Below are 14,747 nucleotides of genomic sequence, written 5' to 3' on the forward strand. Positions count from 1 at the left end.
ACACAGGTAATGATTCAAAAACAAAACAACATAAATATCGAAAATCAATAACACAGCTTTTGAGAATTCAAGGATTAAATATATATATATATATACCCCTTTTATTAAGAATCATAGATTTAAAGAATAAAAATTTACAACTACTTTGATCTATACTTTGGCATATTTCATTTCAAGATCCAATATTTGCACTAAAAATTTAGTTGTCTAGTATCTTCTTGTTCCTTATCAATTGAAATAAATTACAATGGTGCGACTTAGTTTTATTTTTAGAGAATTTATACAACAATCAAGGTTTTTTAAAGATTGTATAGAATACATTTTGTATAAATTTAAGGAAATTAAAACTTGCACAATCCATTTGGCAACATAACTTGAGAAAACTGCTGTTTAATAATAATAATAAATAATAATCATTTTCTATAGCGCCTTCCGCCGAAACCTCAAGGCATTTACCATGTCAAAACCAAATTACTTTTCTGATCTCTCTCACCTGTTCTTTGACCATCAGCTGGTGAGACTCCATCATGATCTCAAACTTGTCCCATCTACCCTGGAGCTGTGCGAGAGAATCTACACCTCCACCAGCCACTGAACGAAGCAGCTTGTTCTTGGCTTCAGCTTTTTCAAATAATGGTTTTATCTGAAAGATGGAAAATTGAAAAGCTATAAACTAAAGTATTAAAATAATAATAATATTAATGATGATGATGATGATGATGATGATGACGATGATGATAATGATGCTGCTGCTGCTGATGATGATGATGATGATGATGATGATGATGATGAGGAGGAGGATAATAATAATAATAATAATAATAATAATAATATAATAATAATAATAATAATAATAATGAGGATATAATAATAATAATAATAATAATAATAATAATAATAATAATAATAATAATAATAATAATAATAATAATAATAATAATAATAATAATAATAATAATAATAATAATAGTAATAATAATAATAATAATAAATAATTTAGTTTTCTATAAATTGATTTTGAAGGACATACACACCTCTTTCTTGGATGCTTTGAATTCGGTATGTTTTGCATTGGCATCTCCAATCTCTTCCACAGTCTGAGGTCTTTGAGACAGGGTATCGGTGGCACCAGTCACAAAGGTGTCGATCTCCGTGACGTCTTTGTTGATGGCCTTTCGGAGGGAGTTGAGGAGGGCATCAAACAGTCTTTGGATGTGGTCGTCAATGACTGCTTTGACAGGGGTGGTGTTTACTGTAATACAGTCCACTTTCACTTGGCTGACAAAATAAAATAAGGAATATAATATATTTCAATAGGAAGGGTCATTCTTTTTAGTTATTTTTTTAGGGTGTTTACAGCACTTGAGACATTTTGAGGTCATTTTGGCACCAGAGGAAGGATCATAACAGTCTTCTGAATATTACGAAATGGACAAATTCAACCAATAACCCTTTGACTGGCATTCGTCTATAAGAAAATTGATGGACAACAATTAAGGACTTACTTTGGTGCTGGTTGAGATGAGTGGTCATTCCATAAGATAAATATAGATGTATAATAAGTAAATAAATGAATGAACGAATAAACAAAGTAATCAATGACTTGATTGATCAATCCATTAAAACATATTATATGATTATGAATTCTGGAAGATTAAGGTATAGCCCTCTTGTTTTTAATACCAATCAAATTTTAATTTCTCCCTTTTTTTTCTTACCTTGGTAATTTTTCAGCATCCCTGCCCCTGATTTTGAGAGCTTTGAAGTTCCTTTCCCAGTCATGGATGGTCACCAGGTGTTCTGTGACAAATTGATCCAAGTCCAATGCTCCAAGTACGACCCAATCCTACAGACAAATAAAAAGGAAAAGGCATTAAATACAAAACATTCTTAGTGCTTCTTCTTCTCGTTCACTTGAAACATTCTTATAACTATCATAAGATCAAAACGGATGTATTTTGTGCTCAGCAAATACCATGAAACTATTGGGATGCAAATTATAGTGGTGAAAAGAGAATAGAGGAAAACAAAAATACAAAGGAAAACATAAACAGATTTTAAAGACTGGTTTAGAATAAGTGTGATAATACCTTCAGATTATCAGGAGAATAAATATTTTCTGATAGAATATTCAAATATCAATGATCCATTGAGAGATGAGATAAAGAAGAAAAGAAGAATCTATTTGTCTGAAACTAGATGACGTCAAACAAGAAATATCTGGAATAATTATTTCAATGAAAAAAAATAAACAGAAAGAAAAAAAGACTCCGATGGTTTTAAAATCAACCCTTTAGCCAACTAACGGCAATTGTAAATTTTAACTATTAGTAGTCTTCCGACATAGGAGATTTTTCTTTTGGTTTTTTTTTTCGTTTTTATTTTTTTCAAAGCAATCTTTGCTCCCATCTTCATTCCTAATAAATAATGAAACATACATTAAAACCCTTGCACTATGTAAAAAAATTTTTAAAAAAGAACCCAATGAATTAATGAAAGACAAAGAAGAGACTGCTCTGTATTTATATCATTTTCATTTTCCCCCTTGTTTGGCTTGTGAAATCACTACGCGTCCCCCAGACTGATCACACATTCATGAGATTGATCATATTTGTCTGTATATTTGGAATATGTCTGTGTTAGAAACAAATCTAGTGTTTTCTAACCTTAAACTGACTTTCCACAGCAGCCAGTCTGGTAAACAAGATGTCTGCCTTCTTGTAGCAAGTGTTGAAACAATGACCGTTGCGGTCAATGATGGCAGGGAAGATGAGGTTAGTCGTATTCTCTCCCACACCTTTGAAGTGGTTTGGAATGCTGATGAATTTTTTCATCTCCCGGAAATACTTGGATTTGATTTCCTCAAATGGCGGCCGGAACTGCAATCTTTGTTGTCTACACAAGGGAAAATTCAAATGAAAAGTAAACTTTGATTTTGCATATTTTAGAGTAAAAGGAATTGACGAAAATCTAAGTATGCTGATATAACAGGGATAGGTATGATGCTCAAAATACTTTTATACGTCTTTAATGACAAATATCATATTTCATGAAGATATTCAGCAAGGAACTATGTACCTCGATTAGGAAACTATTCATAGTTGTAACAATCAAAACCTTATGTCTGTTCTGAATGGTTTCAATTGCACTTTACACTATTTGAAATTCAGAGAGCCGATAAATTTTGAAGTAAAATTGTGTTCATTAAAGAGTCATCAACACAATTCATTGTTCTTGCTCTTTTTAATGATAGATCATTCTTAAGGTAAAACAAAAGTTATCTTTCTAAATATATAAAGAAGCAACCCTCTTTTTAGATATGATGGAACAGGTACATACATAGTGGGGTATTACTATGGTAAACTTGACTAATCAAGACTTTTTTTATATAAAGAACGTAATTAGCGTCTTAATTCAGAGTCAAACTATTTCCAAGCACAACACTAAAATAAACAAAATATGAGGATGTCTACCTGTAAGTGAGCTCCACTTTGATTTCTGGAAGGTTCTCGTTGATGGCCTCCATCCCCATCAGGTACTGGTGCTCCAGGGCCTTGTAAAGCTGTCTGTCCCAGTGGGCTTTCCAAGGGGTCATGTTCTCACTGGCAAACCCTTGCTGCACCAGGGATGCCATGAGATGACGGATCTCCATCAGACCGTCCTTCCAGCGTTGTTGCTGACGTAGCAAATCCACACCCATCAACTGCTGAACCTGAAATAGCAGATGCAACACCCAGTGTGAGTTGATGTTTGTCTAGTCTTATTGCTTTAAAGTAATCGGTAAGGAATGCACCAGAATTTATTTAGGAGAGTGGACAAACTGCTAATGATTTGTTTTAAACTGTTGAAATAGCAGATGAATCCATTGGGAGTTGATGAATGTCTTGTCAGGTTGCTTTGAAACAAAAGGGTTGAGGAGTGAAAGCATCAGAATGTATACAGGACAGTGAACAAACTTCTCAGCATTTGCTTAACCTGATGAAATATCAGAAAAGTCCATTGGGAGTTGATATCTGTCTTTTGCTATTGCTTTGAAATAAAGGGATAAGGCTTGAATACACCAGAATGTACACAGAACAGTGGAAAATCTGCTCATCATTTGCTGAACCTGATGAAATAGCAAACACACCCATTGGGGGTTGATGTCTGTCCAGTCTTATTACTTTGAAACAAAGGGGTAAGGATTTAATCCATCAGCACTTATTCTAGACAGTGTTGAATCTGTTCTGAGTTGTAAAAGGTGTCTTATTATTACAACGTTTTGATTCTCAAGTGAGAATCACACCCACGTATTGCACTTCTTTGGTGATCATAAAATATAATCAAAAATGTCAATAGATATCTTAAGCATCCTTCAAATTAATTAATTATTCACAAGTCGTTGAACATCAAAGAGTTAAATTATGCTGAAATACAATTTCATAGGATGTTTTGGTGTATAAACAGCTTTCATTGGACATTTCCATTATAAGTACTTGAAAGACTCAACGTGATATGATGACAAATACTATTGTCACCTATTAATAGTCAACATTTATTTTTAGACCCAAGAACTGCAGCATTTCGATATCACCATAAGGTCTTACTTTGTCGGAGACAACAAAATGAGATTTTCTGAGTTTCCGGTTTTCAGTGGTCAGCCTGTCAGCTGCCTTCTGCAGTTTCTTGATGTAAGACTCCAGCTGTTCAGGATTGTCCCAGGTCACTTGTACGTCATTTCCTGTTGCTTTGAAACCTGTTGAAAGAGAAAATGGTGATGATAATGAGGAAGAAGAGGAAGAGACAGATGTGGTGGTGGTGGTGGGAGAGAAGAAGGAGGAGGACAAGGTGATGGTGGGGTGGAGGCAGGATAGGAGGAGGAGGAGAAGTACAAGGAATGAATGAAGGAGAGGATGGAGTTGGTAGATAAGGGAAGATGATTTTCGCCAATGTCTCATGGCGAGGAACGTGGCCAGACCAAAACCATTTCCTTCTTTCGACTATGGATAGGAGGGATTCCTGTAGTCCTGTCAAAGTATCAATGATTAAGATGATGCTAAAATGAGCTTTTAGCATTTGTTTTCAAAAGATTGAATGTTTTAAAGTTTTCTGGATTAAGCGTCAACCTTTCACATTCATATAAATAGATTAATGCAACATGTGCCTTTGGTTGAGGATATAAAAAAGTGCCGTGTTCTTGCTTTTCCATACCTTTTCCAAAATACTTAACCAGTCTTGCCATTGCATTTGCTGCCATTGCCGTCCTGTTTTTAATTTCAATTGTTGAACAGTCGCCATCTTTGATTATTGTAGCCCCAATATATTTAGTTGATGCTCTTCCAACTGTTGACCTTCAACTACGATGTTGGCTTTGGTGTTGACTCTGCTATTTACCATCAGTCTGAATTTATATTTACATCCCACCCAAATGCAGCTGTTTTGATGACCAGCCGATTAGTGAGACCTTGCAATTCTTCATTACTTCCTGCTATTATGTCAATGTTGTTAGAGAATCTGAGGTTTTTGATAGTTCTTCCACCAATTGAGATGGTTGAAGGGTTTTAATTATGATTTAGTCCAGGAATAGATTTAAAAAGTATCAGACAAAGTAAACAGCCTTGGTATACTCCAACTGATGTTTTGAAGAACTGACCATTTTAGATGTTGATAAGAACGATACTTTTGTAGACAGACTCAATCTTTTGTACCAGCCCCTGTTCTATTCCAAATTCCTATAGTGTGTGCTATAATCTGGTGTGCCACACACTATCAAAAGCCTTTCTTAAGTCGATAAAAATATGAAAGAAATGTCATTACGTGGCATACTAAGTTTCTATTAAGATTCTGTAGCAATGATTTCAAAACATAATCAACAAACATTAAATCTGTACCTGCTTTGGGGCTTTTAACCAACTTTTCAAATGCCAGGGCCGAGTCCAACATCATGGCCTGTTGGCTGGGGATCATCTGTTGGTCAATCGTGTTGTAGAAATGAGCCACCTGGTTTGGGGATGGACAGAGCAGGGGTGATGGGTTGACATTAAATATATAGTATAAAAATTAGGGAAGGAAAACATTTTAAGGGCAGTAGAAATGGAGCATGCAGTCTAACGAAGATGTGACAGTAAAGGCTAAGTGCTGTTTTTTAATGAATTTAAAGAACTGATCACGAAGTAAGACACGCAAATGTTGAAAACAAAATGTGAGTCAAGTAGTGCAAAGGATGATTTTAAAACTTTAAAATGATTAATCATGGTCCTTGTGAGTATTGTTTGATATCTTTCAACCCATCATCATTCATTATCATCAAATCATCTTCATCTTCATCACCATCATCGTGATAATCTTTATCAGAGTAATCACAATAAAAAGGTGGCGGGGAGGACGAGCAGTAGGAGCAAGTGAAGGAAGAGAAGGAGAAGGTGAAGAAGAAAATAAAAACCTTACACCGGTGCCTGCACCCTAATTTCTAAAAATAGATGATGGATGAGCGGAGAAGGTGAACAGAATGGATTCTAAGAAACATGAAAAAAAAACCCAGAAAAGTTATTACAAATTACCTGCTTTAGAATGACCCCATGTCGATAGAACTTTTGTCCTACTTCTGCCACATGCTGTATCTTGGCAGGCACGGCAAATCCCATAGAACTGAGTTGTCTGACCTCTCTCAACAAGGTCACCAGCCTTTCGCTGTAGTTGACCTGCAGCTTTCCGTCTCGATGACTCAGCTCCATCAACTTGCCGCTGGTCTCAAGACTGGATAAAGATGACAGAACAACAAAATATCTTTAAAACTAAATAACTGGGAAAATATTCACATTCATATATATGTCATTTTCATGGTTTCACCATAATCCAGTGTAATACATTATTTTCCATTTTTCCAAATATAGAATAAAATTATAATTAAAAAACAAATAATTGAGAGTTTTTATATAGCGCAAAATCCACTCGAAGTCTCAAAGCGCTTTACAAGGGGTCCCAGACCAACAGCAACACTTAACATGTAGGACGAGATATGAAGCATGTTAGGTAATATTACATTTGGACAGAACAACGCTGTAGACCAGAAGAAGTCAGTAAGGAACATCTTTGTTCTAGCATTCTTAAAATATCTGTTACTACTTATAACCAGGTACTTATTCACACTTGAGTCAAGTGGTGTAATGTGTGTAAAAGCCATACTATAGGACAGTCAGTGCAACATCCTCGCCCACCATCAATATTGCTTGACTTTGTTACAAGACAAGACCTCATTAAACATGAGAATACATGAGTTCAGTCAAATCTTTTATTAAGCTTGGAGCCTGTCTTAGATTGACAAGATTCATTTAGATAGACTAAATAAAAATGTTAAATCTACTTTTTTTCTCAAGTGCAAAGTTCTCTTTCGTCTTACCACTATAAGGATAAACGAAAAGCCTGGTCTTGCAACAACAACTGCTTACAACCATGGCCATTTTGATTGTCTTGGGTCAAGATTAGTTTAATCAAAATAGTTAAACACATCGGGTTTCATCTTGAGATTGGAGTGTCCACATTTGCCTTTAGTCAAAATTCTCGCTAAATCAACAAAACAATTGACTTTCTTTTTTTAATTTCTTACTCTGACATTATAAGAAACGGCAAATCAATTTCTTATTAAAAGTTAGGTGGTATTTTGTAACACTTTCCAAAAAAGGAAAAAGTGAGTTTCATTTAAAATTGTAAGTTATTACATTTCATGTATCATATCAACAATGTAAGTCGACTGTTTTACACGTTTCTTTTGGTTGTTGTGTCACGAAATTCAGTAAAAGAGTGTCAGAGACGCCTATGGTGTAAATATAACCTAAAAAGGATGTTACTATTTTGGGTCTTACACAGCTTGCAACTTTCAACCCCGATATGGCAGATGGTTATAGTATATCATATTGTACAGATAGTTGGTTACCTCAGAGGTTTCCTATGGTCCTCGACAAGAGATTGAATCTCCCTAGACCACTCGTCAAACTGGTCACGTCTCCACGTCTGCAATTCCTCACTCAGATCGGCCATATCTTTCTGGAATCTTTGGAATCCATCCAGATCACCCAGCAAGGCATCGGCAATCATGCCAGTCTCTTCAATCTGGAAGTTACGTTTAAGTGTTTGATAATCATCAATAAATACCTTAAGGTCACTTATAATGACAGTTAAAATGTATTAAACAAAAATTAATATTATTATTTCTGGTCAATTCAACCTTAAAATCCTATTTGTTTACAACTCAAGATCCTAATCGTATTACTTGCGGACAAGATGTGTCAAATACTTCTCTGCCGTCTGTCTGGATTTCAAGTGATGTTTTAATGTTGTTATTATTGGCTGAAGAAGTCTTCTGAGCCCAAAACATTTAGAGTTTGGTATTTTGTTCTTTTCCAATGCTGTTATTTATTCATTTAAAACAATTTTTTCGTTAATTTTTGATATCTTGATTACCATGAAATAATACCATTTTGAGGTGTTGGGTCACATATCTAAAGAGTCCATCGTTACCTTTGCCTCCAGCTGTCTGACAAAGATGATGTTGTTGACGATTTCCGGGTTGTTCTTCCCCTTGGGAATCTTGCTATTTCCTCTACCGCCCGTCTTAGCATTGAAATCTTCCCCAATGTTACGAATGTAAACAATCAGCTGACCAAGAAGTGTTTCTCTGCAGTGAAAAAAAAAACATAGTAAACTTCAGATTAAACAATGTAAATATTCATAGAACAAACTATTTTCAAAAACTTTATCAAATTTTCAATCTTTATCAACAAAACAATGAATTCATGTAATTTTTTGTTTGTTTTTAAGCGCATAGAGAATAATCTAGTTATGGTTATGTTCTATACAAATGTTATGTATTATTAGATGTTATTAATATTTAGTAAGTGAGACACAATATGGAGCAAAATCTGCAAATTCTTGAAGGCAGAAGAAAGTTTTTAAAATGTTAACGACTCCTAACAAAAGTGAGAAATAATCACTTAACATTAACCCTTTGCTTTATCAAATATTACCATTTTCATCAAGACAGCAATAACAGTGATGTAACCCAGGTTTCATCAAAAGCAGAGTATTATCATTATTATTACTTTCCAGATGAAAAGGGATCTGCTATGAATTCTGATAATTGGGACGGTTTTAACCCTCTCCTTACCAACTACAGGAAAATCGTCACATTTGTTATGGTACAATGAACATTTATCTTATTCAGATTTGTTTGTAAATCACAAAATATCATGAACAATTTTGGCCATAATAATAAAAATTCCATGTTCTTGTAAAGCTTGATATGCAGCACAGAATTAAGTTTTTCTTTCTCTTGCGTTTAAGTTTTGTAATTGGATAAGTATGATATTTCGGGAAAAAATCCTGATAAGGTAAGGAGAGAGTTAAAACAAATGAGCTATCCTATAATTTAAAAAAAAACAAACTCATATGCCCACTTGCTCTCGATTTTTAAATATGTCCAAGCCAAATTTCATTCAACTCACAATATCAGTGTATCATGATGCTCCTTTTTATTCAAACAAATTAAATGATATTTAAATGAAAGAGGTCCAACAAAGTGGGTAAAAAATGAAATCTGGGTAAATTTGTCGTTCAAATCGACCAATTAATGTAAGGATTCATGGTGTGAAAGAAATCCAGTCTCTTAGTTGATGAGTTATTTATAAGAAGTTAAGACCTATTGATCTCACAACAAAGATGCAAAGATGTTTTAAAAGAAAATTTTGTTTTCCAGTATTTGCTCTTGTAGTTTATAAAGCAATTGTTGTTGATATTGTCGTTATTAAAATAAAACAAACAAACAAGTTCCACTGATATCTTTTATTTTTTTATATTTTAAAATTAAAAGGTAAATAAATAGAAAATTTGATTTACCTTTCAGCCAGGAGTACTTTTGTGATGATAGGTCTTTTAACCAACTCCTTGTATCTTTGAAATTCCCTCAGTAACTATGACAATAAAAGAGTAATTCGGAATATAAAGCCCTGATTAAATTCATTTTATCAACAAGTTGATTATATAACATGACCATAAACAAAATCCGCAACAAAAGATTTTTGTTGTTTTTTTGTTTTTTTTTAACTCATTCTTCTTCTTCTTCTTTGTTAGGTAGAAACCTCAAGTTTGAGAACTACATTTGATTATAAAATAAATTAGGAAAAGAAACAGAAATTATTTTGTTTCGATTTACAACTGACCTGTGCAGCACAACTGAATTGCTTGAACAGTTTAGATTGTTTATATTGTTAACATTTCAGGGACCCGAGTCAAGAGAGATAATGACAGACTAACCTGCTGTGGATTTTTATCCAACTGTCTAAACTGACTCCTGAGTTTTCCAGCAATTCTTTGCTGTGCCGATTCCATGGACCGTTCATACTGGGCCACAGCTGCCATCCACAGGGGTTGGGTGTACGGATTGTATTGTAGGGGGTTCAAGCCTAGGAATGGAGTGAAGGCATCAGACACAGCCAGCTCTTTTTGTTCTTGTGGAGACAAAAGTCGCAGTAGCTGCTCATGCACAGTTCTTATGGACGATATCTGTGTGATTGGAAAAACAACAAGGTAGCAATGAAGGAAGCTGTCATGGAGTCACATATTTGTCAACAAAAAAAGGGGATATCAGAAAAGATCTGTAAAAATACGAAATAAAAATAATTAAAACCGAATACTACAGCATATCATATTTTTTTAAAAATAAATTAAACTTATTTTGTCTTGATCACAATATGCCAGAAGAAAAAGGGGGAGAATAATAATAATAATAATAATAATAATAATAATAATAATAATAATAATAATAATAATAATAATAATAATAATAATAATAATAATAATAATAATAATAATAGTAAGAAGAAGAAGAAGAAGAAGAAGAAGAAGAAGAAGAAGAGAAGAAGAAGAAGAAGAAGAAGAAGAAGAAGAAAAGAAGAAGAAGAAGAAGAAGAAGAAGAAGAAGAAGGAGAAGAAGAAGAAGGAGGAGGAGGAGGATGAGGAGGAGGAGGAGGAGGAGAAGGAGGAGGAGGAGGAGGAGGAGGAGGAGGAGGAGGAGGCGAAGGAGGACGAGGAGAATCAAAAGAAGACAAAAAAAGAAGAAGAAAAAGGAGGAAGAGGAGAGCAACAACAGCAACAACAACAGCAATCAAATTAAAAGAATTTAAAAAAAAAAAAAAATCAAAGCCCAAAATACTGAAATTCACCTCTTCCAATCTTTCATTCAGCTTCTTCAATGTCTTAGGACTGCAGGTTTCCCCTTTCCATGGATGTGGGGAATACCTCTTCCAGAATTGCTTGGTCAAAGTTTCACAGGCCGACACCCAGCGCTCACAGAGAGCCATCCCCATTCTCAGTGACTCACGGACAGAGCTGAACTGCCCTGACCACATGTTGACATCGGCTAACTTTTGTTGTACAAATCGTCCCAGGGATCCAGCTGAATAGAAAAGCAAAGGAATATAAGTATTGCCATATATGAGACAGTGTAGTCCTTCAGAGCTCTTAGGCATTTGGAGTTAAGTTCATCCCCATTAAATGTCACTTAGCCAGTTACTGACCACATTCAACTTGGCCTGAGTTTGTTGCTAACAAGGACTCTCTACCATTCAGCCATTAATGTTACAGTAATACTTTGCAGTATATAAATAAATATCCATTGTAGCCTTATATTTTCAAATTCAATCTTACCAATGACCTCCATGAGATGCCTCATCCTCTTTTCAGGATAGCAAGGATCCCCCTGTTTCCACAAGTCATCTAGAGTGTCCTGTGTTATCTCAACCAACTCCATCCCGTCTGTCAGGGGCAAAGCGTCGAGACCGCCATAGTCTTTGGAAATGGGAGCAAACAGGTCTGTGTAGCTCTCCCCCATTTCCTTGAGCTCACCACTGGCACCCGATCTTGATATATCTTGCCAGTATTGGATCTCATCCATCGGAGTCAAGATGCCTGAAATGTTATTGTTTCAAATATCAAAATTAAACTAGGATAATTTTATAAATCTTTAAATTTACAAGCGACGAAGATGTATTAGAAAAAGCAGAAATGAGGAGACTAAGAGATGAAGTCCAAAGAAAGAGGTGGGAATACATCTAACCAAGAAAAGAATTGGATAATGACGGTGTGACAGCATGGACGAGGGCTCCAGAGGGAAAAAGAAAACGTAGTAGATCCAAAACTACGTACTGTTGAAAGAAAAAGAAATGCTGCAGGTTGGACATCTTGGGGCCAGACGAGAAACGCTGCCATTAACACGGGAGAATGGAAACAGCAGATTAAGGCCTTATGTGTGACCTTGTATGAAGAGTAAAAGTAAGTAAAAGATATATTAACATGTCATAAGTAAAACTCATTTATGACATTATATATTGAATGATTATAAGAGCTGGTTGATGACCTACAAAGCAAGACAATGGTGTAGCAGCAAAACCATTGATCAGAAAATCTGGGACTGAATCCAGACGAAGCCACTGAACTTTTTCTTGGGACTCCTGGACTTAAAGGCTTTTTTTTTTTCTTCAAAATGTCCCTTTTTCAATGTAACAGAATTTCCTTTTGAAATCAAAAGAGCCAACTTTCACTTATTTTTGTTGGGCTTTTTAAAATCATTTTTTCTTTCTTTCTTTCTTTCATTTTACTGAAGTTTTTTTTGTCATTTAAAAAAATATATTTCTTTGTTCTTTATCAAATTGAGATAGAATGAGAAATAAAAGACTGTCTTACTTCCAAGGTTGTCATCGCTTCCATCCCCACCAGCTCTTCCTCTGAAGCTTGGATCTCTTTTACGAATCACAGACCCTAAACCAGCTTCCAACTCGCTCAGAAGACTCAGTAGTTTTGGATCAATGTTACGACTGTATTTTCCATCATCAAGCAAGATGGGTGCATATAGCTAAACAGATAAAGGAATAAAATGTGATGTAAAATGTACAAAAGTTATCGAAGAAGTTGTTACAAATTATATATCCAGCATAATTTGCTTCATCAATGGAATATAAAATATGATTCATTTGACCCTAAAGCTTATACCATCAATTACATGATTTTATTTTTTAATATAAGCTTTTAAAATTTATACAGCTCAACTGCAAACTTCTAAACAATTCCAGATTTGGTTCAAATTACTAAGTTTGAGATCTTTTTAAAACAGTGATCTGACAATTAAAGTTCCATGAGTTAAACTGTATTCGTGTTTAAAAAAATACTTGCTATGAATGAAAATGGAATAATCGGAATATGCAAAATGTAAGACATGCAATCTTATTGAAAAACAATCATCTTTAAAACATTATTTCAAATACCCCCAATAGTACCTTTTGCATTGTATGATACAGAGTGTTGAGAGGAGAATCAACCATAGAAGATACAATAACATTAGACTGGACATTGTCAGGTGTGATGGGTTCTGGTCGAACTTTGAAGAACACAATAGTTCTCTCCTTTGAATCTGTTGCTTCCACCTGTAAAATAACAGTTAAAATCAGTAGATGTAAAGATGATTTCTAATGAAAGAATAGTTAAATCATTGTACATTTTTAGTACTGCAGCACTCATTCAAACTGAAGCAGTGCTAGAAAGCAAGAAATAAAAATAAAAGAAAAAAAACCATCCCAAAAAATTTGTCCTCCTGGACTGGGGATCCTGATTACTGGTCAGATGTGCTACCTTTACAACACAGTGGTTACCCGATAGTTGGGACGATCTAATGTGTAAATTCTTCACAAGAGAACACATTTCATGCTATGATCCCTCACTTGCATCACACAACGTTTAACACCAGAGGATAAGGAGGAAGAGTAGACATTAGAGTAGCTCTATTCGAAGCTGGAGTTTATCCCAGTTTCTTTAGCATGAAAAGGGACAATAGCTATTGTTTGCTACCCTTTGGATAGGACGCTAATCTATTGCAAAGTACTTCTACCAGATCTAACAGACCCAGGTATCTAATCACTGCTGGGTGGATAGGGGAATCAGAAAAAAATCTCGGCTTCACCCCGGATCGATCTCGGTCCCTTTGAATGTGAAACAAGTGCTCTACCAACTGAACTACAGGGACCCCTGTAATCATCTTAGAATGATAATAATTCTGATTTTTTAAATATGTAATCATATTAGGAATAAGTACAAAATACTTATAGGAAAATGCAAAAAATAATCCCCCCCCCCCCCCCCCCCCCAAAAAAAAAAACCCTTTAAAAGGCTTATTGTAGTCCAAAGCCTGATACCAAAAATCCATAGTTATTGGAAATCTCTTTACTAAGAATTTCATGGTGGAAACTTGGCTTGGGCAGATGCTTTCACAAAAAAGCCCCGTCCCAACCAGAAGCACAATGTGGTGTGCAAATATAACCCACTATTTTCCTAATCCAATTAATATCTTTTTTACGAAGGTTTAATCATCTACTCACCCTGTTTTGAAGCTCAATTTTCCGAGCATCTCTGGCATCGGATTTTCCAGCCAGTAAAGAAATATTTCCGTCATCCAAAAAGTTATTCAGGAATGGGGAATTGAAAAGAGCCGTAATTGCATTGTCGGTGATAGGCACTGCAAAATAATTTGCAATGGTCACCAGGACAAAGTCCTTGCGTGAATCACCCGGCATAGTGTGATGTTAACTTCAAATTGTTCTCATAAATTGTATTCAAAGTCTGTGGAGGAAAATAATAGAGAGTATATCAACGTTTAAATATTTAAATTACATATTAAATTATAATTTAACATTAATTATAATTGAGGTAGATTTTCTAGGCTGAGA

General features: G+C 34.8%; 1 protein-coding gene across 7 annotated transcripts in view; it reads right to left on the reverse strand.

Annotated features, from left to right (window-relative positions):
- Positions 1–14,747, reverse strand: part of LOC144970039 (cytoplasmic dynein 2 heavy chain 1-like) — an 85,515-nt gene that overhangs the window by 69,978 nt on the left and 790 nt on the right. For all 7 annotated transcript variants that reach the window (XM_078909234.1, XM_078909232.1, XM_078909228.1 and 4 more), the window contains exons 2-18: positions 14,400–14,640; positions 13,305–13,451; positions 12,715–12,883; positions 11,680–11,940; positions 11,196–11,428; positions 10,288–10,536; positions 9,871–9,944; positions 8,497–8,653; positions 7,913–8,088; positions 6,540–6,735; positions 5,871–5,979; positions 4,587–4,735; positions 3,474–3,712; positions 2,667–2,895; positions 1,719–1,846; positions 1,035–1,278; positions 494–643 (exon numbers count right to left, since the gene is read on the reverse strand). In XM_078909234.1, the coding sequence (XP_078765360.1) occupies positions 494–643; positions 1,035–1,278; positions 1,719–1,846; positions 2,667–2,895; positions 3,474–3,712; positions 4,587–4,735; positions 5,871–5,979; positions 6,540–6,735; positions 7,913–8,088; positions 8,497–8,653; positions 9,871–9,944; positions 10,288–10,536; positions 11,196–11,428; positions 11,680–11,940; positions 12,715–12,883; positions 13,305–13,451; positions 14,400–14,594 (3,105 nt within the window). In that variant the 5' untranslated portion in view covers positions 14,595–14,640. The remainder of the gene's footprint in view (positions 1–493; positions 644–1,034; positions 1,279–1,718; positions 1,847–2,666; positions 2,896–3,473; positions 3,713–4,586; positions 4,736–5,870; positions 5,980–6,539; positions 6,736–7,912; positions 8,089–8,496; positions 8,654–9,870; positions 9,945–10,287; positions 10,537–11,195; positions 11,429–11,679; positions 11,941–12,714; positions 12,884–13,304; positions 13,452–14,399; positions 14,641–14,747) is intronic.

This window comes from Berghia stephanieae, chromosome 4 (assembly GCF_034508935.2).
Source record: "Berghia stephanieae isolate SIO BIC M18660-M18661 chromosome 4, UCSD_Bste_1.3, whole genome shotgun sequence".
Classification (NCBI taxonomy): Eukaryota; Metazoa; Mollusca; class Gastropoda; order Nudibranchia; family Aeolidiidae; genus Berghia; species Berghia stephanieae.